The 25407-nt window shown below is 47.5% G+C and overlaps 8 protein-coding genes across 8 annotated transcripts; 4 read left to right on the forward strand and 4 right to left on the reverse strand.

The window, feature by feature from the left end:
• Positions 1-1977: 1977 nt before the first annotated feature.
• On the reverse strand, positions 1978-3745 carry BJ212DRAFT_1577207 (uncharacterized protein). Its single transcript, XM_041342191.1, has 2 exons — positions 3546-3745; positions 1978-3471 (listed from the first exon to the last, which is right to left on the reverse strand). The coding sequence occupies exons 1-2, from the start codon at positions 3707-3709 to the stop codon at positions 2187-2189; spliced, it is 1449 nt and encodes a 482-aa protein (XP_041192788.1). The 5' UTR covers positions 3710-3745; the 3' UTR covers positions 1978-2186.
• An 812-nt stretch (positions 3746-4557) lies between these two features.
• Positions 4558-5691, forward strand: BJ212DRAFT_1299839 (uncharacterized protein; the record flags this gene model as incomplete). The annotated part of the gene is made up of 6 exons (XM_041332926.1): positions 4558-4582; positions 4857-4910; positions 5017-5055; positions 5116-5241; positions 5434-5516; positions 5590-5691. The coding sequence occupies 6 exons, from the start codon at positions 4558-4560 to the stop codon at positions 5689-5691; spliced, it is 429 nt and encodes a 142-aa protein (XP_041192789.1).
• Positions 5692-7016: 1325 nt separating this feature from the next.
• BJ212DRAFT_1272028 (Got1/Sft2-like family-domain-containing protein) lies at positions 7017-7647 on the reverse strand (the record flags this gene model as incomplete). Its single annotated transcript, XM_041330995.1, has 5 exons — positions 7017-7061; positions 7113-7194; positions 7245-7423; positions 7481-7572; positions 7626-7647. The coding sequence occupies 5 exons, from the start codon at positions 7645-7647 to the stop codon at positions 7017-7019; spliced, it is 420 nt and encodes a 139-aa protein (XP_041192790.1).
• Positions 7648-8233: 586 nt separating this feature from the next.
• Positions 8234-9638, reverse strand: BJ212DRAFT_1481050 (uncharacterized protein; the record flags this gene model as incomplete). The annotated part of the gene is made up of 2 exons (XM_041340199.1): positions 8234-9406; positions 9471-9638. The coding sequence occupies 2 exons, from the start codon at positions 9636-9638 to the stop codon at positions 8234-8236; spliced, it is 1341 nt and encodes a 446-aa protein (XP_041192791.1).
• A 2326-nt stretch (positions 9639-11964) lies between these two features.
• On the forward strand, positions 11965-12195 carry BJ212DRAFT_1481051 (uncharacterized protein; the record flags this gene model as incomplete). The annotated part of the gene is made up of 2 exons (XM_041340200.1): positions 11965-12032; positions 12090-12195. The coding sequence occupies 2 exons, from the start codon at positions 11965-11967 to the stop codon at positions 12193-12195; spliced, it is 174 nt and encodes a 57-aa protein (XP_041192792.1).
• A 1695-nt stretch (positions 12196-13890) lies between these two features.
• Positions 13891-15922, forward strand: BJ212DRAFT_1299842 (uncharacterized protein; the record flags this gene model as incomplete). Its single annotated transcript, XM_041332927.1, has 7 exons — positions 13891-13930; positions 14035-14160; positions 14750-14794; positions 15047-15145; positions 15204-15239; positions 15403-15680; positions 15731-15922. 7 exons carry the CDS (start codon positions 13891-13893, stop codon positions 15920-15922), a joined length of 816 nt encoding a protein of 271 aa, XP_041192793.1.
• Positions 15923-20347: 4425 nt separating this feature from the next.
• On the forward strand, positions 20348-23919 carry BJ212DRAFT_1355929 (kinase-like domain-containing protein). Its single transcript, XM_041335682.1, has 5 exons — positions 20348-20440; positions 20528-20698; positions 20803-21905; positions 21952-23261; positions 23322-23919. The coding sequence occupies exons 2-5, from the start codon at positions 20528-20530 to the stop codon at positions 23591-23593; spliced, it is 2856 nt and encodes a 951-aa protein (XP_041192794.1). The 5' UTR covers positions 20348-20440; the 3' UTR covers positions 23594-23919.
• Positions 23920-24338: 419 nt separating this feature from the next.
• On the reverse strand, positions 24339-25294 carry BJ212DRAFT_1447043 (cyclin-domain-containing protein; the record flags this gene model as incomplete). The annotated part of the gene is made up of 5 exons (XM_041338346.1): positions 24339-24617; positions 24684-24923; positions 24978-25065; positions 25119-25170; positions 25219-25294. The coding sequence occupies 5 exons, from the start codon at positions 25292-25294 to the stop codon at positions 24339-24341; spliced, it is 735 nt and encodes a 244-aa protein (XP_041192795.1).
• Between the last annotated feature and the right edge of the window lie 113 nt (positions 25295-25407).

The raw sequence follows: 25407 nt of genomic DNA on the forward strand, positions 1-25407 counted from the left end.
TGGGAGAATGGAATGGAGAGGGAAGCAAAGAGCAAAGAAAGAGTGCACTGCCACAGGGCCAGTACTTAAAGGATGCCAAGCAGGTTTCACACATGATAAGACAAGGCAGCCAGTCAAGGCCCTAGGAATAGTCATCCCAATAATGTAAGCATTTTCCCATGACATATTTTTTACAGAAAAAATGAGACATTTATGTCTGACAAAACCCTTTTCCCACTAACCTTGGGAGTCAGGGAACCAACTCATTCTGCAAATTTCCCACAGGAGCTTTTTCCTGATGTAACCATAATACCAACTAATTATCTGAGACTGGAGGGAAGAACTCTCACCAGATGAGATGCAAGTGTGAAAGGAAAGGCTATGGACCCAGCACTTACAGTGGCTCAAAAAAGTGTCTCAATGTTTGTGACTTTTCATGTAATTGCTGTATTATGAGCCAGGGTGTGAGAATATGACTAAGCCATAGGGAGGTGTGGGAAAGCTCTGCTTCCAAGCTTCATGTTTGATTCCTATAGCATGGGAAGATTATGTCATCAAGTGAAGATATGGTTAATTTAATTTGGTGACTCATTAAGACACTTTTTTGACTTTTAGTTTGGCTAACACAATCTCTATGATTCTAGTACTTGGTGCTTCCTTCTGTTGCTCTAATTACTTCCACCACTCTTCTATGCATACTATCTATCAATTTGAGGCATTCCTCATCAACAATCTTGCCCCACTCTGCTGCAACTCTCTCCCACAGCTAAAATAACCCCTATTGAGGATCTTGATTGACTGCAAGTGATATCTTGAGTAATTACCAGGGCTGTTCAATAGGGTTGAGGTCTAAACTGGACTTGCCATGATAGCACACTGATATCATAGTTTTCAAACCATTTTATGGTCAACTTGAAGTATGCTTAGGGACATTGTCTTGATAGAAGGTAACATCTTATTCAATAATTCTTGATTCTTGCATGCTTCTGAGCAGATAGTTTTCCAAAATTGAAATATGCTACTCTGCATCCATCCTCCCCCCCACCTCACAGAGAGTTCCTACTCCATTCCACCTCATACAACACCATACCATCAAGTTTCCTACTTTACATACTTTAGTGTTTTCTTGACTTTTCTTTCTTCTAGTAGTTCTTCTGCCTTCCATCACATGTATTCCTAGCCATCTGACCCCATCCTATTGATTTTTGTCTCATCTGACCAGGTAGTCCTATTCCAGTCCTCAACAATCCAATATTGAGGCTTTAAAGCCAAGGCTGGTCTCCTTCTCCTATAGGCTGAAGACAGGAAAGGTTTTTTCTGCCTGTTTACAACTTTAAGATTGGCTGCCTTAGGAGTATCCTTGACTATTTGAGTGGAGAGAGCAGTGTAGATGATGTAATTAATCAATTTGGTGACTTGAGTAGTATTGGCAGCCTGCCTAGTTGGAATATTATGAACAAGAGATTTTTTGTTATATGGTGTAAGCTTGAAAGGACAATCTAGTTTGATATTTTTCTTATCTGGCATGACTTTTTTATGATCCTAATGAGAGTAACCCTGCTCAGACCAGTTTTGGTAGCAATCTGCCTGGTGTACAGATTAGAAGAGCTGAGGATAATAATAGGGGCTATTTTAGCTGTGGGAGAGAGTTGCAGCAGAGTGGGGCAAGATTGTTGATGAGGAATGCCTCAAATTGATAGATAGTACGCATAGAAGAGTGGTGGAAGTAATTAGAGCAACAGAAGGAAGCACCAAGTACTAGAGTCATAGAGATTGTGTTAGCCAAACTAAAAGTCAAAAAAGTGTCTTAATGAGTCACCAAATTAAATTAACCATATCTTCACTTGATGACATAATCTTCCCACGCTATAGGAATCAAACATGAAGCTTGGAAGCAGAGCTTTCCCACACCTCCCTATGGCTTAGTCATATTCTCACACCCTGGCTCATAATACAGCAATTACATGAAAAGTCACAAACATTGAGACACTTTTTTGAGTCACTGTATCACACCACTTCATTCCCTCTGTATAAACACAATGTCAACCTCCACCCAACAACAAGCTGATAGAGTACTCATTTCCATTGATACATAGCCAGAACCCATATTTACATATGATAGATTAGTCAGAAGTAAGCCCCCCGCGAAATGGGCTATGTCCTACTAGTACATGGGGTCTTCGACCCCAAAGGACAAAAAACTGTATTTAAAAACAAAAACAAAAAACAAAAAAAGCACATAGAGCAACTACACCAACGAGTGTAAGTGCATCGACGCCCCGGTAGAGGGCAGCCGCTGGTGACTGTAATGGTGGGAGAAGAGCAGACACTTCTGCCTCCGTGGTATTCCCCAATTGCGCAATGAGCGGAACGAGCAGCTCGCTCGCAAGGAAATTGGCTGATAAACTCCAGAATGCACACGCGGTGCGGAGCATACTCCCCCTTGACAGGAAGGTTAAAGAGCCTTTCATCTTCACATTGACCAAGACAACGGAATTGAACTCCAATGTTTGGGGTCGCGACAGTTTTGTGATCTTGAACACAAAACTATCATTCCCCCCTTTCTGGGAGGATCTGTAACGTGCAAGTGACATCGCGGATTGGAAATTTACGTGGTCGATGTGTGCACCGTGTGCTCCGCTGGCGTAAATCGGAGTTGGCGGTGTTGGATTCACGTTGAGCAAGGAGCTCACGAACGCACGCGGATTCATGTATCCTTTCATTTCTGGACGCAGTAACACATTGCGCAGAACGAGAGCAATGCGAGGGCTGACTACGAATATACGGTGCAGGTCGGGGCAGCCGCGTCCTGAACCTTCCCACAAACCAAATGCGTTGTCCGTGATGATAAATTCTTCCCCTTCCGCAGCTTCCCAGATACTGAAGAAGTAGTTGTTCGCATGAGTGTGGTAAGTGTAAGCTGGGAAGTTTTCAAGACCAGGTGGGATGTACGATTCAGTCATCATTTTTTGGAGACCTTCTTCGCCGTACTTCTCCACGAGTTCTGCAGCATCTCGCATGATGTCTGAATGAGACGTGTCCAGATAGTATCTGAGGAAGTGTAGCCATATCTCGACAGCGGATTGGATACCCTTCGCCTTCATGAAGGCCTCGATCCACTGACGGCCTCCTGCATTCTCCGGGTGATCAGCTTGAAAGTAGGTGCCGGAATACGATACATTGCGATAATGCATGATAAACAGGAACTTCCGCAGGAGCTCTAGCGACCTCCGCTTCAGAGTGAAAGTACCCCGAGGAAGCGCTTTGTGCAAGTCCATGATAATGGAGGCTGCATGACGTTCAAGGTCTGCTAATTTCTCCTCTAGTTCATTGATATTACGAGTGTTGTGGATATCTTGGTAGACATTCGAGACGCCGTAAACTTTTCCAATAGGACGGATGTCAAGGCTACCCGTAGCAACATCATAGTAGTGAACGTATTCAGGATCAATACCGGTGCGTCGAAATTCTCTTTGTCGTTCTGTTTTGGACCTGCAAAGAATATCATTCAGTATTCTGGTCCAGTGCCTACACGCAGAGTGCTCGAGAGAACTCTGAAAACATACTTCACAGGTCCGACTTGGAATCTTCGCAATATAAACCGTGGAATGAAATGTTGGTATTGTATCGTAGGTGCATATGGACTCGGAGAGTCGTCCGCCTTCCGAGCTTCTCCTGCAAGCTCCGTTCTGGGTTGTTGTTTTGGGGTATTCCTACGACGTCGTGTCATTCTGTAGAGTTCAATGAATCTGGGGACTAAGCGCTGAGCGCTGAACACGCCATATTTGTGGCGCTGCCATGAAACACTTTATGTAAAGAGTATATGGTACTACCTCATTGAGTTCAAGTTGTTGATGAAGCAACATTTAAACTTCGTTTGAACCAGTGACCACCGAGTATCCATCTTAGTCCTGTCACAGACGGGGCCATTCAAGATTGTGAAAGTCATAGTAGGTCATAGTCTCGATATCAGACGAAGTTTATATGATATATGGTGCTCACGAAAGTCAGAATTACCACCGGTCTGGGGCAAGGTTCACGAAGCGGGGTTTGAATTTCGCTCAATATTGGCTCACTAGCAAGTTATCTAGCAATCTTGCTCAAGTGCAGGCAGCAGCTATAGGATCACTAGACTACTGGCCGAAAATGATGTGTGCATTGTGGCCCAAGGTGATATGGTAACCCAGACTCATAAGGCAATACACAATGGCTCAGATCTGTGGCAGGGCCCCGCGCATATTGCGCATATTACCCGTGAAGAGTCATAGCATCCACTGCAGCTAGCACTAAGGATGGATTGTTTGCCATGTCACCAATCCCAGTCGGTGAGGGCCATAAACAAGCTGAGGAATAGGTTGGAATGTGGTCATAGGACCTGCGCCACACTCGCACCTTATTCTTTTTGATATTTGATATGGGCGGATACGTATTTCCCAGTTCTTGCGTTATGGCTATTTAGAGCATCACTCAGGTTCGCATGTATTCAAATTATCTCCTGGCCTCTAATCAGCGATATAAGCGTCGGAACATTTTCAGGCATACAGACGCGTGCCCTTCCTTTCCTCGCCGTCCGAAAACATGGCACCCCCTGCGGGACCGGCGGGTAAGCAAGTCCTTTTCCATTGTTTAGACGCGAACAATTGAACGTGACGCAGGAGTTTGACTCGGACAAAAACAATGGGCCTCTGTGTTCGCTCTTGTGACGTCCCTATGCTTCACATGTATGTCGCGTATTTTCTTCTCATTAAACCAAACTATTAACGATGCAGAACTTGCAGGGGGGTTTCGCATACGATGTATGGGCTTTACAAATTTATTATCCTGGATGCTGCAGCCTTCGATGATAGTTCTTTTCTGTGCTCAATACACACTTCCAGACCGTATTCGGTATTACAAAGCTCCAGAGTGCTTTTTTACAGCTGGCATACTTTGTAAGTGTCTGATGCTCGGGGATTGTTTGATCTGCTGACCACTAGTTAGGGTGCTTATTTCGTGTGGGCACCATGCGCTGGTGTAATTGCTGTGATTCTTCCACAGCAATACTGATTAAAGCAGATTGGACGGATAGAATACAGTGTGAGTTCTGATTCTATGCGTGTACGCATTAGATAACAGCTGATTTCTGTTTACGGAAAGACGTCCACGTTGGCCTTGCCTTGTACTTGATTGGTATCGATGTTCTCGTTAATCAAATGGATCAACTGACCGCTTCTCAAGTGCCATATTCTGTTGGCCACCAACGAAATTCGAGACGTATGGAGGGTTCGTCGGGAGCATATTCGTAACTGGTGTTTAATCGCAAGAGCTGTATGAATGTGTTCCTGATATCTGATCTTCTCTAGGGGTGCGGCCTTTCAATGCTCGAGGTTGCTACGAACTCCTACATAACTGTACTTGGCATACTTCGGTATGCTGCGGCTTGTTTGAACTTTAGTCATGGATTCCAAGCCGTAGCAACCTTTGCCGGACCTTTGACTGCCTCACGCTGGTTTTTCACTGGTGCTAATGCGACCAGCCCTGGAACCACACAGTGGTCTGTCTGTCTATTTATGCTCGAGCAACACTAGAGTCTCTTCAGTGTGTATCTCGCGGTTGCTGACTCCGGCATAGCACTTCATACCCCACCCTTGTAAGAGTAATCTCGGATTTGAAGATCACTTCTCACCTGCGATAGCTTCTGCGACCTACTTGAAATCACAGAAGAAGCTTTAGCTGAAGAGATAGACGACTTAAAGGCCGGCATAATATACAGCCCGGGACCTTTGTTGTAGCAATATCACTGTGTCCTGGGGTTTGTTGCCTCGACTGCCTACTAGTGCGTTCAGTTAGCTGTCTTCAGCTTCTGCAGTGGGTCTGACATACAACACAGCGGCGCACAAGTGACCGCCTCTTTTGCAGTCAACTTTCTCGTAGACCAAAAATTTGGCATTTTTTTTTGAATCCATTCATGTCCTTTGGAAAGAGGTACTCCATGTAGGACAGTTCGTTCTAGTCTAAAGGGACTCCCAGTGTCCCTATCGTACCCCTGAATGCACAAATGTCCCGGTGTGAGGCGTACCCCCACCAGTAAAGTTGGTATTGGACCAGTCAAAGGCTAGTCAGCTTCTCTCGTTCTGCCAGATCACCTTCACCATATCAGTGAGTGATAGTTCAACTCCAATCTCATGGTCCTTTGAATGTTGTATTTGCAGGTTTATTGGTGTAGCAATACCCAACTTTATCGACCCCGCCTTATTGTTAGCCGTCTACGGGTTTTGTTGTTCGTTGTTCTGCCTTCTCGTTTCCCAGCTTCCAGGGTATCGTACTGTCGACTTTTTCTTCTGTCTCTTTTTCTTCGAGTCCATTTGCTATCCCGTACGTCTTTTTACTTATCGAGCTGTTACTTATTCCTCCTCTCGCGTAAAACGTCAGTGCATCTTCATCCTCCGTACAAAGAGCCTTGGAGTTTAAACCAATCGGGGCACCAGTCTCATCGTTATGGTATGTCCTCTGGTCTGCTGGCATTTCTTGATCCAAGGTATCTTACTGAACTCAGGGCGTTGCGGGAGGGGCTTGGTACCCTCTGACGCAAGGTGTCCTGGCCAATAGGGCATACACCCGTCGCTCGTATCTTGTCCGAACGTCGGGCTTATTCGCTGTGACCATTTATGCCATGTAAGACCCAATGTTTTTCACAGTCCTAACATCTATGCAGTGGTATTGTTGTTGACCAGACGAGGAAGAGCGGATTCACATTCTGCAACCGCGACGAGCTGTCTGCCATGCATGCAGCTGATTGCTATCTTACCAACTCTCCCCGATGACGCTAAACACGCTCGAACAGTGAAAGAGAGCATCCAGTGACGAATTGATTACAGTCGCATGAGGAGTTGGGGGTCTCGACTACGATGGAGGAAGAGTATGCCATGACTCCTTCATTTAGTATAAGGCATCCAATACCGCTCAAGGATTATCTCATGTACATGTATCGAGACGATTGTTTGTAAAATGCCGCTGTAATTCCGAGTACCTAATGTGGGGCAAGCCTGTTCGATGTGTCACACAGCCGACGTCCTTGAACCCGCTATACGATCCACGATCTGCTCCCGATGATTAAACTCGAACGTTCGGCCATATTGGTAGAGAACTCTTACAGGTCGAATGTATGGCAACGACAACAGGTTGCCAACGAATGGTAGCTGCCGCAGGAATGTCACGACCACGGGAAAGAAGTCGCTGAACCTGGCTATCAAGTTTGGTTCTTCGTCAGTAAATGCTCCACGTACCCAAACAGGTTTAAGAAACCAAATATCTCGACAATCATTCCAATGAATGCATACTTCATGAACACGAGGAGAATACCGCCAATGAAGCATGCTGTTCCTCGAAGTTTCTGCTTTCGCGCGAAGAAGTAGAATGTCTTTTGAGGGCCAATAATCAAGGTGAGACCAGACAAGAAGAGCATCTGTGCAAGAGCTTGGTATGAGCAAAAAAATGGAAGGCGGGAATTGGGGTTACACACATTTCCTAACGCTAGCAAAGCAGCATCGAAGAACAACATGACACCAAGGAACATGAATAGTGTCCCGAAGGTCGTAAGGGCTACGCCAATTTCTGAGATACATAACTTCTCATTCAACAACCCAAGATAGTTTGGGTAGACTCACTTTGCGCGTCAGACAACCACATGTCTCCAGAGTTCAAGTGTGTCTTATGCAAAAACTTTTGAGAAGCGTGGCTATCACTGGAGAGAGCGGTAGGATGAGAAATTGAGAATCTAAGCTAAGCGACAGGAAATTGACGGTCCAGGTAGGGCTCAGAATCAGACTGTTCCAGTGATACTTGTGAACGCGGTAGTAGCGTGACTGACACGTCACGTTATTCGAAATTACAAAATCCTCATATCGTTAAGACTACTAATGCTATCTTCGAGGGAGAGAACTACGGTCAAGTGTTTCACATAGGAGTCAGATTGTCTTGTAATACTGAAAGTACTCGAGTTTAAGGCCATCGCAATGGCAGGAAATCATCTGGACAATAAACATAGCCATGACTCTGTGAAGAAGAAACGCCGATGGCTTTCGAGTACTGGGACAGTGAATGGTATTGGATTGTCGATAATGGTACACAAGCCGGGTCCAACGATGAAAGAATTGACAATAATGGTATGTATAGATCTGGAATATTGGTCAGTTTAATAAATGAGGATGACGACGAGATATGTCACAGACATTCCACCGGCCAGCTAACATTCAAAAACACCGGTATGGACGCCTCAAGCACTCTCTCTGCGCCGTTGTTGTTCCTTGGCGGCAATAACTCTATCGTACGACTCCCTCAACGGACTTCGGTGCGCAAGTATGGACACGTGTGCACTAAGGTACGGCGGTGGGAGTAACGGGTGTACAGTTTCAAGGTTGGTGTACAGACTAGCTGCAGGAAAATGTGAGGTATATTGCGGCGTTGACGGACGGGTGGTGGGAAGTTGTGCAAGTGATGACAACGCTTGTACAGAGCTCGATGAAGTTGATGACATGGATGACAGGGTGCGAGTGCGGTCGTGTACGGCCTTGAAATGGAGTGGTTGGATATGTGCTTCAGTTGGAAGAGTGACCACCGAACGTGCAGATGATATTGATGTTTTGCGGTTAGGTGGTGGAGCACATGTAGTCTTGATACTCGACGGCGAAGTGCATATTCCATCCTCCGCATCATAGATCTGGGTGGTGGATATGTGCGCTGGAGCAGCTTCAGATGTGATAGTGAGTGGAGCGAGAGGCACCGTCCGTGGTGTCACTGGAGCTGCATGACCATATGACTGACCTCGGATAAGTGGATGTGGGCGTAATGGTGCATCATTTCTGCTTGCTGTCGAATGAGTAGATGGTGGGCGTGTGACTGACTGACGCTTATGTGGACGCGAGCGATGAATAGGCGAGGTGTTCTCTGAGCGAGTCTCCATGATACGGCGCTCAGGAGAAGGGTGCTGAGAAATACTAGATTGTTTCACATGATATCTGGATGTGGCTAGTGCTGGAGCCGGTGACACATGTACAGCCGACACAGCTACAGCTGATGACGTTCGAGCTGGTGCCTCGGGGGGACGGATGGTAGGCACCCGTGACATAGAGGGCAGTTGTGCTCTTGGAGTTTCCGGTCGATGTATGGGTTCATCAATGAGTGGGGCCGCGGGAAGCGAATGTTTGTGCGTCTCAACCGGTGTCCGGGACCTGCCACTATCAGAGCTCACACTACTCGGAGTCGCTGCCCCACTCTCGCTAGAGACCCACTCTTCGTCTTCATCCGCACTTTGGCTAGCGATAGTAAATCCAGCTTTAGGTTTTCCAGTGGTCTGCCGCTGTGCTTGAACTGGCAGCTGCTCCCTTGAAGCAAGACGTGTCGAACTATTCACTCGAGGAGGATACGGCGAAGTATTTCTTGAATGCGGCTAAACGAAAGATATCACACGGTTCAGTTAGAATCTTTGAGGGGTTAGCATTGATGTGACGCACGTCATGAACTAAGCCGTTTTTCTTCGTTCTTTCGGCTTGCTTCGCTGGAGCGGGATCTTTCTGCGTAAAATGAAGGTTCAGTGCTGCTTTGGAGGAGCCTCCTGACGATGAACGGGAGTGTGTACGAGGGAGGCCCGTTGCGCCAGCGCGGTGAGCTTTGGGAGGCATGTAGGAGATTGAGTAGGATTATTGGGTCTCCGCTAACTGATCACTGTAATTTGCAGTCCCGACAATAAACAACAACCATCATGCTTGCCAAATGCCATGCCCACTGTGGACAATGGACGTTCTTTCCTTCAGAATGGTGCTTGGGAGTTTGAACGTTTGCGGCTTGTGCAAGGCATGTGTCGCTTCATCTCTCACCACGCCCTTCGTGCCACCTCAGTGCTGCTGGTACTCGTGTCCGACACAACTTTTTATTATAGGCCCCAAGTCTGCATCTCTGCATGCATTTTCTCTGTGAAAAGAGACACCAGAAAAGCCAACATCTACTTCATGCTATGTGGCTGTTCGACGCTTGTCTCACCCGCCACTTACAATAGTAAGTACATCATCCAAATACATGGGTGAAGGACCCAAGTCTGTAAGTAGCCGTCCGATTTAAGTCCGAATATTTCGTCACAAAATAAACACTACCGGCGAGGGAACCTGGAAGTTTGAAAGTTCTGTCCGTCCCGTCTGCTCTGTCTTCATCATCGGACAAACCATAATTACGCTGCTGATCGTCCCACAGGTATCCCTGACCTAACGCTAGGGGTCATGTCCAAGTTTACCTCGCTGGCAATAAGCCTCAAGGATATATCATTCGATCGTAAGGTTGTGCCGCCCGATGACGCCCAAAGTTGGCCCAAACCCGAAAAATAAAGTCCGAGATTTTGGAGGAATTCCGAGGCGTTCCGGACAGACAGTCATTTCCAATTTTCCGGTATATATAACACTGGGAATCAACAAATTGTCCAGTCCCGACAGGTGCGTTTGCATTACCATCGTCTGGTACGGATCTCTAATATCAGGCAGGCAATTGAAATAATCAATATCGTTTATCCTTCTATCCCCCAGATCATGACCGTAAATCGTTACCAGTGAAATGACAATACCCCAGGCACGTCGCGAAGCTGAGGGAAAGATCCGTACGGCGTAGAATGATTTCTGGTTAGACATCAGGACTACTTTTTTGAATGCCTCAAAAGGAGTGTCGCATTCGAGTTGCTCTGTCATTGCCCGTGTTCACTAGTCACCACCCGTGCCTTTGGCGACACTATCGCTCTTCTTTTGGCTTTTATTGTTACGAGACAGTCCAAAGCCTCTCCCAGTGACAGGCAATGCCCCCATATAAATATCAGTGAATGTTGGTTGGCGTATACCGTCTGGAAGAATATATACGGTGGGTCTCATATACTGGTGGTCAGAGACTCGACCCGACATCTTAATATTTCAGGCGACCTGATCCGTGTTCAGTTAATGGTACTGGAAGTTGTTGGCGTCAATTCAAACAAAATTGCAATGTTGGATCCACGATCTGTTATTTACTTGTCCTTGCGACGAATAAACTGTATGCTCCTTTCCAATCCTAACTGTAGCTCATGTTTTGCCATAGCTATGGCATCAAGTAGAACACGGTCACGTTTCGCTATGGATCAGTATCAAGATCTCACAGAAAGATAAGTATTCCATCATGCATTACGAGCAGATTCCTCACTTTACTTGCACAGAGCTCGGACCCTTCTTGCTAGCTTGCTGAGTGACCCTCGAGGTTTCGAGGCACATATTCAGGGGTCAATGATCATGCATAGTATTTTATCAATATCTTGGTGCTTGGACAAACTTGATCGCAGCGAATATTATGGGGATCACCTATGGATATGAAATGCAGTCAGAGAATGATTGTCTCTGCTGTCGTGCAATTGGTCGAAATCCTTACAAACGAGCAAACTCCTCATAGAGCGGCTATTCTCTCAGCATTTCCTTTTCGTAAGTTGACGTCGATTCCATCAAGTGACAAGTATAGGCTGGGGGTTCTTCAGTTGGACATATCGCCGCCTGGTTTTCCGGTGCAAGCGTGATGCATTGTTGCATTGTACTCAAGAAAGTTAGCCTAAAAGGTGCTTGATGCGACTTTCGAGTTTACCAATCAAAGATTGTGACTACTCTGGGGATAACATTGTAGCTGACTTGATTTAGGAAGCGAGGACTGCTCCACAGTCTATAGTACTGTGTCTGATTACTTGGCGCAAATAGACGAGACGGATGGCCCTGTAGCACGCGCTGGCTGTGGTGACGGCCTACGTTGCGTATTTGTATGTCGTTCTGCGCCAAAGGAGAAGTTGGTCGGAGAAGGCACCTGATTAATCCCTGACCGGAAGAAATTTCAAGCTCGATGTTTTACCTCACACAGCGCTTTCAATTGCGGATGAGTGGCAACTTGCTTCTAAACCTGATAAATAAGTACGGTCATGCGTTCCAAAAAGCAAGCATTACGACGATACGTCCCACAATGAGACGAGTCTACTACGTCCAATTTCATGATTACGATGCTGGAATACCTATCAATGATGATCAATGGTCCGCGGTCAGACCCAAGAACGATATGGCTCGGTCTACCACTTTCAAATCTTCCAGCCTCGCTGAAGCATCATTGATGAACACTCCTTCAGTCATTGACTTTTCCAATGCGACCAAGGACGACTTGAAAGCTAAAGGTGGGGAGGTTACATCATTTTCCTGATTGTCGGACTCACTCTATCCTTCACTTGCGTGCATTCTTCTGGCCTCTAGCCCCATAAACATTTTTTGTTTAGTGGTGAATCCCGACAGTTTTGGTCAGTCTGTCGAGGATCTAGGTTGACACGTACGCACCTCATGGATATATCTTATATTTCTGAGACGACCTTCGCGGGGCGTAAAGGTGATTTCCTCTTCATGGACAGACTATCGCATAAAAAGGATGTCTCGGCCCAATGACTGGGCCCAGTTAAGATGAACCTCCAAGGATCTATACACTGCCAAAATGTTGTCAGCAGGCTTCAGATTAACTTCAAGAGAAACAGATGTTAACTATGTTGTGGGAACCACTTGGCTAAGACCAATTAGATGGACCTCTGAGGAAACCATGCATGAGTAAATGTCAAGTTGTGTTCCAATAAAAATAAAGAATTCGAGTCGTTCGGCCGTGTTCGAAGCTGCGCAGTGCAAGAGAATAGACTGTTGTGATAACCACTTAACTAAGATCGGTTAAGATGGACATTCGACGAAGCCATCCCATGTGAGTGAATGTCAAGGTGTGTTCTGATAGAAAAAACCTTGTCGTCGGCAGGTTTCGAATCCGCACCACTCAAGAGATCAGATTTCTAATCCGTTCTGGTGCCAGTTGGTTATGGCCACCCAGGATAGACCCTGAAGGATCTATCCATGAGTGAATGTTCAAAGCGCGGTAAAAGGAAAATGATGGTTGGGCAGGTTTCGAACCTGCAGTCCTGTCGCGCTTACCACTTGGCTAAGACTGGTCAAGGTGGACGTTTGTAACACGATCACACATTGGCAGTAGAATCATATAGGATTAGCAGTCATTTGCCAACGCAAAATGAAATAAAAAGACTGATTTGCGTTTGATTCGATGGTTACAAAACCTGCCAGGAATAAGCGAGTCAGGGGCTGGCGCCGGCGCCGAGACGATATCGATAGCGGGCTGGGATCAAGACATGCCAGCTTCATCCGAGATAGCAACGCTGGGTTCAAATCTTTCGCACCGAGATCGTGCTGGAACGCTAGTCTCCCCCAGTCGGACCAAAAGAAAAGGAAGACAGCCGTTCCTTCTATATTCTGGGTGGCCTCGGGAGGCCTGGGCCAAAGAAGTTTTTGCCCGCATGGCAACAGTAAATATAGCATACTGGATGTATCTCTTTGCCGCAGCGCATATCGGGTATGTCGGAGCTAAGCTTAAAGGATTTTGCCTAAGAGTAACCAAGTACGAGCTATGAAAAAGCAGTACAATGAGGATGACTTGGGCTCGCTTATCCATATCCTCCTAGCTTCAGGCACTGCCGAGACGGTCATTGTCATCGAGGTCTGTCTCGGATTAATCGGCAGCACATCTGTAAGATACAGACGCTGTCTCCAGGAAGCATATGGACTCCTATTATCCGGGTCATAACAGTACGCTGGATGATCAGACGTTCTGGTATTCTGCGAGTGATCTGGTGTATTATAGCAATAATTTATAAGATAATGAAACCCCACAAACTAAGAAACGGACGCTGACTACGAGACTCCCGCGGTACAACCGTATTATTTGCATAAAGGCCTCGAGTTCCTCTGAATCCCAGGTCGCCGACATGTACGCTTCGATGCGATATTATCATGTCGACTTGTCGGATGGTACACGCCGTTTCCATAGAAGGTCTAATGCCTTTCTGTCTCCGCGATGACCGCGAAAGACGTAAGGGGTGTCTACCATGAACGAGGTTTGCCATTGATGATATTGTCTTGCAATATTTTAACTCTCGGGCTCTCGAGACAAACACCTCATCTTCGCGGCGGACCGAATTTCGACAGCATTTTCTTGCAGACTGCCCTCTTGCGCTGTATACCATCCAGAAATATTGCCTTGAACCAAATACGTCCGCTGTGACCCCGGGAAGGCCAGAGCTGTGCAACAGCAATTATAACGAGTACCTGATTAATGAGTCAATTTGTGCGTGTAACCGGACCAGTTATAGTAGAAAATCTCCCTAGTTATCCGGGCTCGAACCTCAGTAGCTAGACTGTACCTGCCTATACCTACATGGCTGGGGAACTCAGTACTGCGACATCACGATTACCACTACTTGTCCTGAGCGCTGCCTTAGATGTGCAAGTCAAGAGTTTTCTCAGGCTACAATTAGAAGTCCGCGGCTCTGCGCTAGGCCTTGGTTTTTATTCTATTCCTTTAGAAATTAGCACCCTTTTTCTGACGAACACTGCCTGAAACTTGCTAAAGCAACACCCAACATCTTGGCTGTACAATACTGACAAACTCCATTAGGTTCATGCCCACCGTCTATCTGCCATAAAGGCGTCAGCAATATCACTTGAAATAAGAGGTCAATCCAAGGTCAATCTCACATGCGTCAGGCTGGACGAGAAGTTTGCACGATAGAAGTTCCGTCGTCAATGATGAATAGAATATTCTCGCTACTCCTGGCATCATGTGCAATCATATTTCTAGCGACATAGTCACCCTCATTCGTCGAACCACCGCTGTTCCCCTAGTAGTTTACCGAGACACCATCTAAACTCAGAAGCCTGGGGATCTCCAGGAGATAAGCTCAGGGACGAGCACCAAGAAGGTATGCCGAATCCTCAGATCTGGGTCCTCGAACAACTTATCAAACGTCCCATCATACACTAGGACACCACCAGGCTGCCCGATCATCAATCTGCTCCACAACATGATCAGTACAAAAGCCGAGCGCAGATTGGCAAATACTGTTCTGTCTCAGCAATGAAAGGGCTTCGTTGATATGGTTCCTGGTGGCCAGCATGAAAACACGAGGTCACCCCACCATGAAGATTGTTGGTGGATGATAACAATACTTCAGGACTTATCGTAGTGGAAGCAAAGTGGAAGAGATGTATTTTTCTTCTGTGTCACTATCAGATATCACATGGCTTTTTGATCACCGACGTCTCCTTTCCTAGTAAGTGTGGTTTAAGTTTAGTTGTACCCCAATCCCGATCTTAAAATGTGTTAAATAGCAGAATCCCTGGCTGAGCCGGAAATGAAGAGGGAAGGTAAGAGTGACGGACGCGAACTATGCATCCCCTTTCGCCACCGATTAGCAAGAAACAGGTACGAGATCGCAAAGAATAATATACTTGGAGGAAATTGATCCAGGGCAAGCTCAACCTATAACATGAGCGCATTAGCATATTGCATATTCTATGGGGTGCACAGGCTGCATTCGCTGTAGACATACAGGTGGCCCCACGAACAAGGCGAATAGAAGTGCAGATAGCTGTATGAAAATGACGAAAAGCCTACTAATGAATCTAAAGAAGACTTGCCTCCACTCTATCAAACGTCAGCTCAGTAAATTGCAACCCCTCATGGTACTACTCACAGTCAACCCCATCACTGACGGGTATTTATTATCCGCGAGGAACGGCCAATGTTGCAATGTTCGAAGACGCCGTTGTTCGATAGGCGCAATTGCACTGCAAACAGGAGCATCCGTGTGTTCATCATATTATTGACGCAAGGCGCAGCACAATATCATCCTTAGGTGCTTAACAACGGTTGGTACTCCCTCAGTCACGCATACGGCTTCGATGTATGGGGTAACCAGAAAGGGTCTGCTGCGCTCGCCCAGTTCACCTCACGGGCTTATGAAAATGAAACCCTTCCTTGCAATTGCATGACGTCGGGAGTGCCATATGGGGTTGAGCGAAGTAGAGCTAGTAAATGTGATCTATGATATGCTCGTCAGCGCAACGAAATAAAAGTTACCTGACCTTTGGGCCCCCTGGCAGACCATATAGAAGACAAGCATTCCATCTTTATTGTTTTGTTATGGCTGACCTACCCAGTTCCCTAGACACCGAATTCGATCAGCAATGATAACGCTCTTATCTCACCATTAATTACAGGCAATAAGAATAAAGGCAAAATCAATAAAGTGACTCCTGGCTGCGGCCACGTCGCCAGAAAAGGACAAGGAAGTATCAGGCCATCCGTGTCATTGCGTTGGCACTTCCTCCAAAGTGCAGAGGCACGCCTCACCAGGGCCTGATCGCAAGGACCTAATCCATCATTATTCAGGGGATGTCATGTACACTCGCCACCGTGAATCGTCCACAAATCAAACGCCAGAGGGCATGCACATGTTCCTGGGAGGTGAAGTTTTGAAAAGTCGCCATATTCAGGGAGACAGCAGCATGTCACCAAGGCACAACTTGAATAACCATCCGCATAACTACTGAAAATGGGGACAATTTACTTACATAGCGCCATAGTCTACATGCATCGATCGAGGAGTTTGTGACAGTAACTTGTCGGAATTGCCTGCGGGGTCTCAATTGAATATTGAATATTGAATGCTCACCGCGACCGCACTTCAGTTAGGTACAGCCGCAGGCTGACACTTTCGACTACTGCGGTCACAACTGCTCACTGACATGCATGCGTCCGACATATTGGTATTGGATCAACTGAATTATTCAGAACGTCGAGTGGTTTTCGGAAAAGGAAATGCTTGAAGAAGTTGTAGACAGTGGACAAAGTTAATCTCCACGAAGTTGCTGAGTGCAGGTCACGTATGTAGTCAGTCCTATCCCATGAACTTCCTGCAGTATGCTTGACGGGTTTATCGATCTTTGCCTTGTGTTTCCCTAGTGCCCTTCCACGGTATAATGGGATACACTGCATTCACTTTACCATTTCCCTCGTGCGACCTGGATAGACGATGGACGGTTCGCACTGCGCAGCAGCCGCAAGGAAGCGTGCTGCCCGACAATCTTATCGTTATCTTGATGACATTAGTTCATCCCGGGAAACTTGCACTGCCCCAACCACCTCTCCAAATACGAACCATGTCTTTGCTCAGACATGCCAGCATCACAACAAGGCTTCGTCGAACCTATCAGAATACTTTATATGAACCGACAGTTCCTAAAAATTTCTGGGAGATCCGGGACCGTGAGCGGTCGTTCAAAGCTGTACGTAGGTGGTGTCTTCCTCCTGAAAGAAGCTCACGTACAGTGTTCCTTGGATGGTTTGTTTTCGCAGTCATATCGTGGATTCTGGCAGAGACGGCGGGCCTGGAATCTGCGAGAACTTCTCAAGTTCAGGGATATTGCGTCACCGTCATGCTTCTCCTAGTTTACTCCGGCGATGCTGATGTCGATCCGTACCAGTTTCCGGCATAGAAGTACAATCTAAACAGGCAAGAATTTCAAACTCACACAAGCTCGAACGCGACTCTCAGCACATAAAGAACGTACGTATGTTCTAGTAGATCCGAGCGGTCATTCAAAGTTGTACGTAGCTGCTGGAAAGGTCCCCTTGCATTCTAAATGAAGCTGACGTGCCTTGGATGCAGCTCCAGCGTTCCATCAAGTGCTTAGGTGAGTCACATGTGCAACTTTACTTCCGGAGTTGCGTTAAGAGTGGTCGGAGTAGGATGGTGACTCAACGGCTGATTGTTAGCCCTCGACTTTGACTCTGCGAGAACTTCCCAAGGCCAGGGCTGTTGTGTCACGGGCAAGGCTTCAAGTTAATACCGAGGTAGCTTTCTTCGCGATGTAGATGTCGATCCGCGGTAAAAAAAAATAAACAGACGATCCAAACCACTTCTCTTCTGAAAGACATAGGCTCGAGCATCGCTCATGTGGTGGCTCTAGCTTGTCTGTAAAGGACGCACATTGTTATCTTCGTTGATAAAGGTGGACTAGAGCCATCAAAGTTTCTCTTCACCTGATCTAAATTTTCTCAGAGAAGACGTGTCATTTCATCATGTGAGCAGACGGGCCAAGAAAAAAATGTTCTAACATGTTCGATTTATATAACTGGAACAAGCTTGAACTGCTGCTGGTGAGTCATCAGAAGCATCCTACGTACGTGTTTGTAAACTGACATACATGCTTATTCGATTGTGCCATGATGCAGTTACGAGATCATCTCACACGTCTTCCCCAAGGGTTCATACAATAAATCAATAACGGCAGAAGTTCTGACAAAGATAACCGCAATTTTTGAAAACGTTCGCTCTAGTGAAACCCATGACATGAAACTAAATTCTACCGACCTGCAATATCGCGTGTGTCACTTGCTATGACATTTGTTTTGCTGTTTTATCCTATCACTTATCGTCGTGCGTTCGCGTGACCCTGTTTCACCTTCAATTCCCCTGAGTTTCGAATGCTTAGATCCCTTAGGCTCAATTTTTAGCTTCCAATCAGTTTTCTAACAGGCCCCTAGTTTTCCGGATCATCATCATGCGTTTCCTGCTGCTATTTGGGAACGGCGCGCAGTATGGGCGACGCCTTGAAGGCCGGAATTAACGAGGCGCAATGTTTCGCGTTCGAGTCTTTGTGGTGATCGTTAGTTATGGTGAGAGCGACTATCCATATTGCTGCGCAAGCTTCTGCTTATATGGATTGTATCCGTAGCCCTGGTGATATCCATGAACTTAAAACCGGCTCGCTGTCAGTACGATACCAGCACCGGCGGCACGATAAGATACATCCCTACATTCATGGTTCGCGAACGAAAACCTTCCTGCATAGCCATTACTAGAAGGTACCGTTTCTGGAGCTCTCTGAACAGGACATAATTATTTCAAACAACGGCAGCTCCGCGGGTCGTTGGATTAGCTATCTTTAAGCCGGACACTTCTCCTAAAAGAGCTGTGAGCTGGATGGTTCGAGGCTCCTTGAAATCAAGATCAGGGATATTGAGAGGTGAGCAGACAATCTATCTACTTTGAAAACGGGTTCTGCTCTGGTTTTGTACAGGGAAGTTACAGATATATCCAAAGATCTAGCATGCGGCGTCGACCGAAACGCAGGGGCCTTTGAGAATCGAATGAGAAGGACCCCCCTTTCGGGATCAGGCCCAAGTGTTCGGATGGACGGACATATGCATAGAATCTATATTAACATGCAATAATCGAATAGGACGCCGATGATCTGATTATGAGGCAATCTAATGGAACTTTGAAGTGCGGATTGCGCCGGCGTCCGAGCCCAAGATCCACACCGATAGAGTACGGGACCTGTGAAGCAGAACTCTGATACTGTCTGCTGATAACATGGACCCCGACTTTGAAAACGGTAACTGTTGGGCGCTGCTCTGGTTTTACAAAGGTGAATTGCGATTTTATATACAACCTATAGCATCGCCCTAACTGTCACACTAGAACATTCCTACCCTTGCAAAGATTCCTCCGTCATCACCAACGGTGACACACATCAGACCTTTGTGGATCGATCAGGCGCAGGAGTCGGTCGTGTTCGGATATGTAGTAAGCGATGATATTATTACGAGGTAATCGAATGGAAGTGCGGATGACGTCGTGTGTTGCGGTGTCCAAGACCAGAAACTAATTGCGGTGCGGGACCATCTTCCTAGATCTCTTTGTTTTCAAAGGCGCTGCTGCGGAGATGCCCTATGCCCTGGTAAATGAGGACTCCTCATAGAACCAGAAGCTTTGCGGGTGGCCAGTTCGGCCCCTGCGGAAAGTTAATGGTGATCGATCAGGTTGTACATGTACATGTATGTGTGAAAACGGTTGTCTTCACAGGAAGGAAGCCGAGATGAACGTATCAGATACCGCGTAGGGAACGTTTTGTTAAATCGCATGCAGACAATGGATGAAATGCAGTGATGCACGATGTGTATTGAAGCGCGATAGGCGTGGCATCGCATTACAATAGTGTGATGCATGAGCATTTCATTTGATTTCTGCCACGTCGGTTGATAAGAACATGACTAGGTACGCCCCTAAGCTTAAGGGTGGCTTGGATGGTGATGCGCCTAGTACTGAGTCGGGCACGCAGCATGCGGGGAAGTTATGATAAATGGTTCTAGCTCAGTGTGTGGGAAGGTGTGCGGAGTGATCGCTAGCCGGACCCCGGAAGCGAGTATTGTGTTACAACGAGGCAAGGAAATGAAATGGCTGCACACATGGTCTGTGACTAATTATGGTATGTGAGCATGTGGATCATAAATCGACGTAAAATAACATGAGCTCGACGCTGAGGGCCACGACGACGAAAGCTGAATGAAACTGATAGTGCCAGGTATACGTGTCAACTGTAATACCAGCAGTAGTGGCTTTGCACTTGGCTAGTATAATTGTTTTAAAATATTTGAACTGCGGGTTAACCTATTAAGGAAAGAAGGCCGAAGAGTAGCACATGGGTATTGTGGCTGTATAAACCTAGCCTTCCGTTTGGCGTTGCAAAGTAACTTGAGCTCTTCCCTCCATCCCTCCGTAAGTTCATTTTTTTCTGCCTCGAGGCTTTCGAGTTTTAATGCTCGTGAGATTCGATTCTTTACGTTCAACCAACTCACGATCCTTATGAACAGATACGCTATCGACCTTTCTGCTACGACGCTCAACGTTGAATGCACTAATAAACTCTCAGAAGTCCAGCAGGTTTCTGAAGACTCTGAGCAGTCCGACGACAACGACGACGACAGCGACCATAATCAGTCGAGATCGTTTTCAAAGTCTTCATTGTCGTCGTTCGTAGTTCCAAGAAAGCGTTACAACTATCTCTCTGTTTCCCGACTACGCGAGCTCATGTTGCAATACTCCGCCCAACCAATCCCCTTCCTCTTCCCTATAAACAGAATCGCACTAAAGATATTCAACCAACTCGCCATAATGACTACCCACATGCACATTCTCGTCTTTTCAACAGGCGTTTCGCTAAAGAACCACTTCGCAAGCAACCTTCTTCGCTTCCACCTCTTTCTCCAATTTCAATTCCAACCCCTCCAAGTCCAATTTCAATTCCATCCCCACCTATACCATCAAGCCCAACTCTTCCCTCAGTATCTTCTCTCATAGAGGATGTCTTGGCGCCAGGTGACCTCGTGGGCGAGGACCTACTTCTCCAGGGCGAACCAGTTCGTCCTTGCGTCCTCGCTCCGATAGACATGAACACTGCAAAAGAATTCCAAGTCGTTCGTAGACTAGGAACAGGCAGCTATGCAGTCGTCTATCTCGTTCGTGAAGTCACCTCCCGCATCCCCATCAGCGACGACGGCCACGTCGGCATCCTCGACCTCGATCCATCCCCTCCACCTATCGTCTATGGCAGAAACTTTGCTATCAAAGTCCTCTCAAAGGCAAACCTCGATTCCGACGCTCTCACAGCACAGCTCACCGAAGTCACAATCCATCAATCTCTCTCCCCACATCCAAACATCGTCACACTCCATCGTACACTCGAGACTGACGCTTTTCTCCTGCTCGTCTTGGAGTTTGTCCCTGGCGAGGATCTTTTTTATTTCCTCGAGCAAGCACGCGATCATTATGCCCCAGATGAGAGTGCAGAGAGCAAGACTCCTCCTACTCCTTCTCTTCTCACCACTCTACATCCCTCTGCATTACTAAGCCACACCCGTCTCAGACTCATCGCAAGCATGTTCGCCCAAATGTGCGATGCAGTCGCCGCATGCCATGACCAGCGTGTCTTCCACCGCGATATCAAGCCGGAAAACTTTATCGTCACAGACGGCTACGCACCTTCTTCCTCTTCAGGCATCATGGAACGCAAAGTCTTAGTCAAGCTCACAGACTTTGGCCTAAGCACCAACGAGGTTGAAAGCGCCGACATGGACTGTGGGAGCGCGCCCTACATGAGCTTCGAGTGCCGTAATAATGTAGCTCCGACTTACAGCCCCGAGAGGAGCGACGTCTGGAGTCTTGGTATCGTCTTGATCAACATGTATGTTTCTTTTTTGTTGACAAATATTTTCTGATCTTGGTGTCAGGTTATACCACTTTAATCCATGGACAGACACCTCTGATGGCACCTGTTCCTCATTTTCTCTTTTCCGTGCACACGGTGCCCACTTTTTCATGCAGCGCTTTACGGGCATGACCTGGCCCGTCGCCGAGTTCCTCACCCAGCGCGTATTTGTTCTCCCTCCATTCGACACCAACCACATGCCCGTCACCGCCCGTCAATTCGGTGCGTGGGTCAAGGACCTACCTACCCTCCTTTGCGACCGTGAGCCCTCCCACAGAGGCCACAAGCGCGTCCTCAGCACAGCCTCATCGACAGTCGGCCACCCCCTCTCCTCATGCCCGCCTTCGCGCCGCCCCTCCTCCCGCGCAGCACTGCGTACCCCACTCGTATGCAGCAGGTCATTGAGCAGAGCTCCAAGTGTCGGTGGTGTTCTCGTCGAGGAGCCCGAAGACCTCTCTCGCGATCGCCAAGACGAGCACAATGAAGACGATGACGGTCGATCGCGGTCGACCAAGAAACGGGGAAAGCGCGGGTCGCGAAAGGCAGGGCAAAAAACGACGACTGACGAGACACTCCAGACACTTGCTGTTGCTTCGCAGAGCTTGGCACGGGAAATCAGTCTTGCGAGTCGTGGTGCGAGCCGCTCATCGCTTGGGATCGTTGATTTGGACAGGAATGCGAGCCATGCTTCGAGTCTTGCGAGGCCTGCTGCTGAGACGGAAGTGCCGAGGTCTGTGGTTGTGAAGAAGCCGAGCAAGTGGAAGTTGGGTTTTGGAAGCGGCAAGACTATTATATCCACACCTACGTCCACAGAAGAGGCACCGACCACAGGCACCGCGAGCAACGTCACCAATCTCATTATGGGGCTCTCCCAGCCTGCGCCGAATCCAAGCAACACTCCCAAGCTCTCGCCGTACATCTCGCACAACGGTATCAATGTCAACTCGAGCGCGAGTGTGAATGGGAGTGGTGTGCATACGCCGCTTACAAGACAGCGGAGTCCGGCGGATGAGGCGGCTACGTGGGCGCGCGGACGGAGACCTGGTTCGTCTACGTTTAGCACTGCGTTTTCTACCGCTGCTCCTTCCATCAACATCAACGGGAATGGCAACGTAAACGGGAGCGTGAGAGGTCATTCACCGCCAGGCAGCGTCCGTAGCACCAACTGGCGAAGCTCGATGAGCAGCGCAAGCACTAGTACCTCTGCATTCACGCGGTACAGCAATTCAAGCGTGAGGAGTGTATCGACGACTGCTACGAGTGTGAGTAGTGGGAGTGGGAATTGGAGGAATGGAGGGCAGGCTGCAGCGCAGGTCCCGAAGAATGTCAAGAGTACGTCCCCTTTCCTTTTTCCTTTTGTGTAAAACCGATGTTGACGTGGCTGGGTAACAGTCATGAACGGCGTCCCATGGGAACTCGACGAGCTTCCACGACAGCTGCATCCTAATCCCATAGGCGATATATTCGGACAGCCTCCCCAGCGGAAGCCGCGAACGAGGAAATCGAAGCTGGATACGATTAGCGAGAGGCCCGCCCCTGTGAGGGATGCTGCTACTAGTACGACTGACTTGGGGGGTGTTGGTGGTGAGGAGGAGACGCCGAAGAAGGTGCAGAAGGGCCAGATCAATGCGCTGGCGAAGATGCTCTCTGCTTTGAGGCGTTGAGGTGTACGTTGTGAAAGTCGGAAGTGTGTGTGTGTTTTTGTTGTTCTTGTTAGATGGCTTATGGCCTGTAGGTGCTGTGGAGGCGGTCGATGTATTGTATGGTACCCAACTACTTACGGTGCGAACACCAGCCTTTTTTATTGTTGTAATCAATCCGCTCATGCTGGTCTTTGGGGTGCAGGCTCAATAGCCGTTGTGCATATTTTGTGCTACTGCTTATCTGTGCATGACCATCTCCAAACCAAACTCAATTCCTTGGCGCAAACTTCAAACTCGTGAAAACCATAACCAAACCATCGCATTTTTCATTACTTTGTTGCAAAAAACCCAAACTCAACCAACTACGCTCGTTCGAATTTGCTCTCGGACTGTATTACACCATTACCATTACTATAGATTCCCTTTTTGAGAAGATTGCGGGAAACGTAAATTCACCTCGTCGTTCGTTACAGTACGTGTACTCGTTTTCACACATTCATGTCATTCTTTGAATTTCAATCATCCTTTGTATGTTATGTTCTGCGGTGGTTACAATTCGATGTGCGCCACGTGTGTATGTATGTAGTATGCAGGATAAGGAAAACCCGAGAAATGCCAGAGCGTGAGAGGGGGGTAAAAGTTGATGCGTGCTACTGGAATGACTACTAAATGTCAATCTATGACGCGAGATGATGGAACCGGCGACGAAAAATGTCGCCGAGGGTGCGCGTATCGGTATGTACGCAAAACACCAAACTCCTAATGCCTATGGGGGTTTCTTCAACGAATGCTGCAAAGCAGCAAACGCCATGTTCTGTTCGATAGTAGGGAGCGTCGAAGTGTCTCCTATAACGCTCGAAGACTCGCGGGTGCCCAAGAGGCTAAATGACGGGCGATGGCGGACTTGAGCGTCCATAGGGGACGCGGAGCGAGATGAGACGCTATCCATGTCACTATCCTCCACCTCCGATTCCAATGCAAAGCGGCCCGAGCTATCCGTCCTGATGAGGTTGATGTAATATTCCTGAAGGACTTCTCGGGTGCACTGCGAAAGAAAAAACAGGATGTGAGAAGGAAAACAGGGGAGGGAGTAGGGGAGATCTTTGCGAACCATTAAGCGCCAGTCTATTGCACGAAGGAATTCGCGTTCGAGGACGTTTAGTTCTGGGACGGGGATGCCGCCTACGCGGGCGTAGAGGGCATTTGTGCAGAAGGAGTCGCAGAGGCCTTTGCTGCAGACTGTGATGGATGCGATGATGAAGCGGTGGCAGGTGAGGGAGGAGAGGGTGAAGAGGGGCATGCGAGCGCAGATTTGGTCGACGTAGTGTAGGGTGAGGAGGAGGCATGATTTCTGTGCAGGTTATGGTGAGCTACTATTGGGATAGATGATTTAATGGATATGGACCTCGACTTTTGTCCATTTGATTATGCGTCGGAGATAATCGAGGACGCTGATGTTTGGTACAGTTCTCGAGTGAAATCGGGTAAGGACTCTCGCTGGAAACGAAGATAAGGGGGATGAGATGGAACGTAGGGGATGACATACGGCAGAAGTGGTATCTTGTCATTATGAGCGATCAATCGTTCAAGCATATTAGCTTTAGATGTCCATTAGATCTGAATGGACCAACGGATTGGATGATTACCTATGAGAAGAGCAAGATCATCTATCTCGGCGACCTCAAATGCAGCGGGCAACGTGACCCTCGTCGATGAGTGCATACTGTGCACCCATTGCCGCTCCTAATGGAATAGAATCAAAGAATTATCGGGTCTGAGAAGCTCTAAGACAGTTCGAATTCTAGAAAGAAGTGCTTCAAGATGAAATCTTTGCT

The sequence above is a fragment of the Suillus subaureus genome, assembly GCF_016647635.1.
Source record: "Suillus subaureus strain MN1 chromosome Unknown BJ212scaffold_17, whole genome shotgun sequence".
Lineage (NCBI taxonomy): Eukaryota > Fungi > Basidiomycota > Agaricomycetes > Boletales > Suillaceae > Suillus > Suillus subaureus.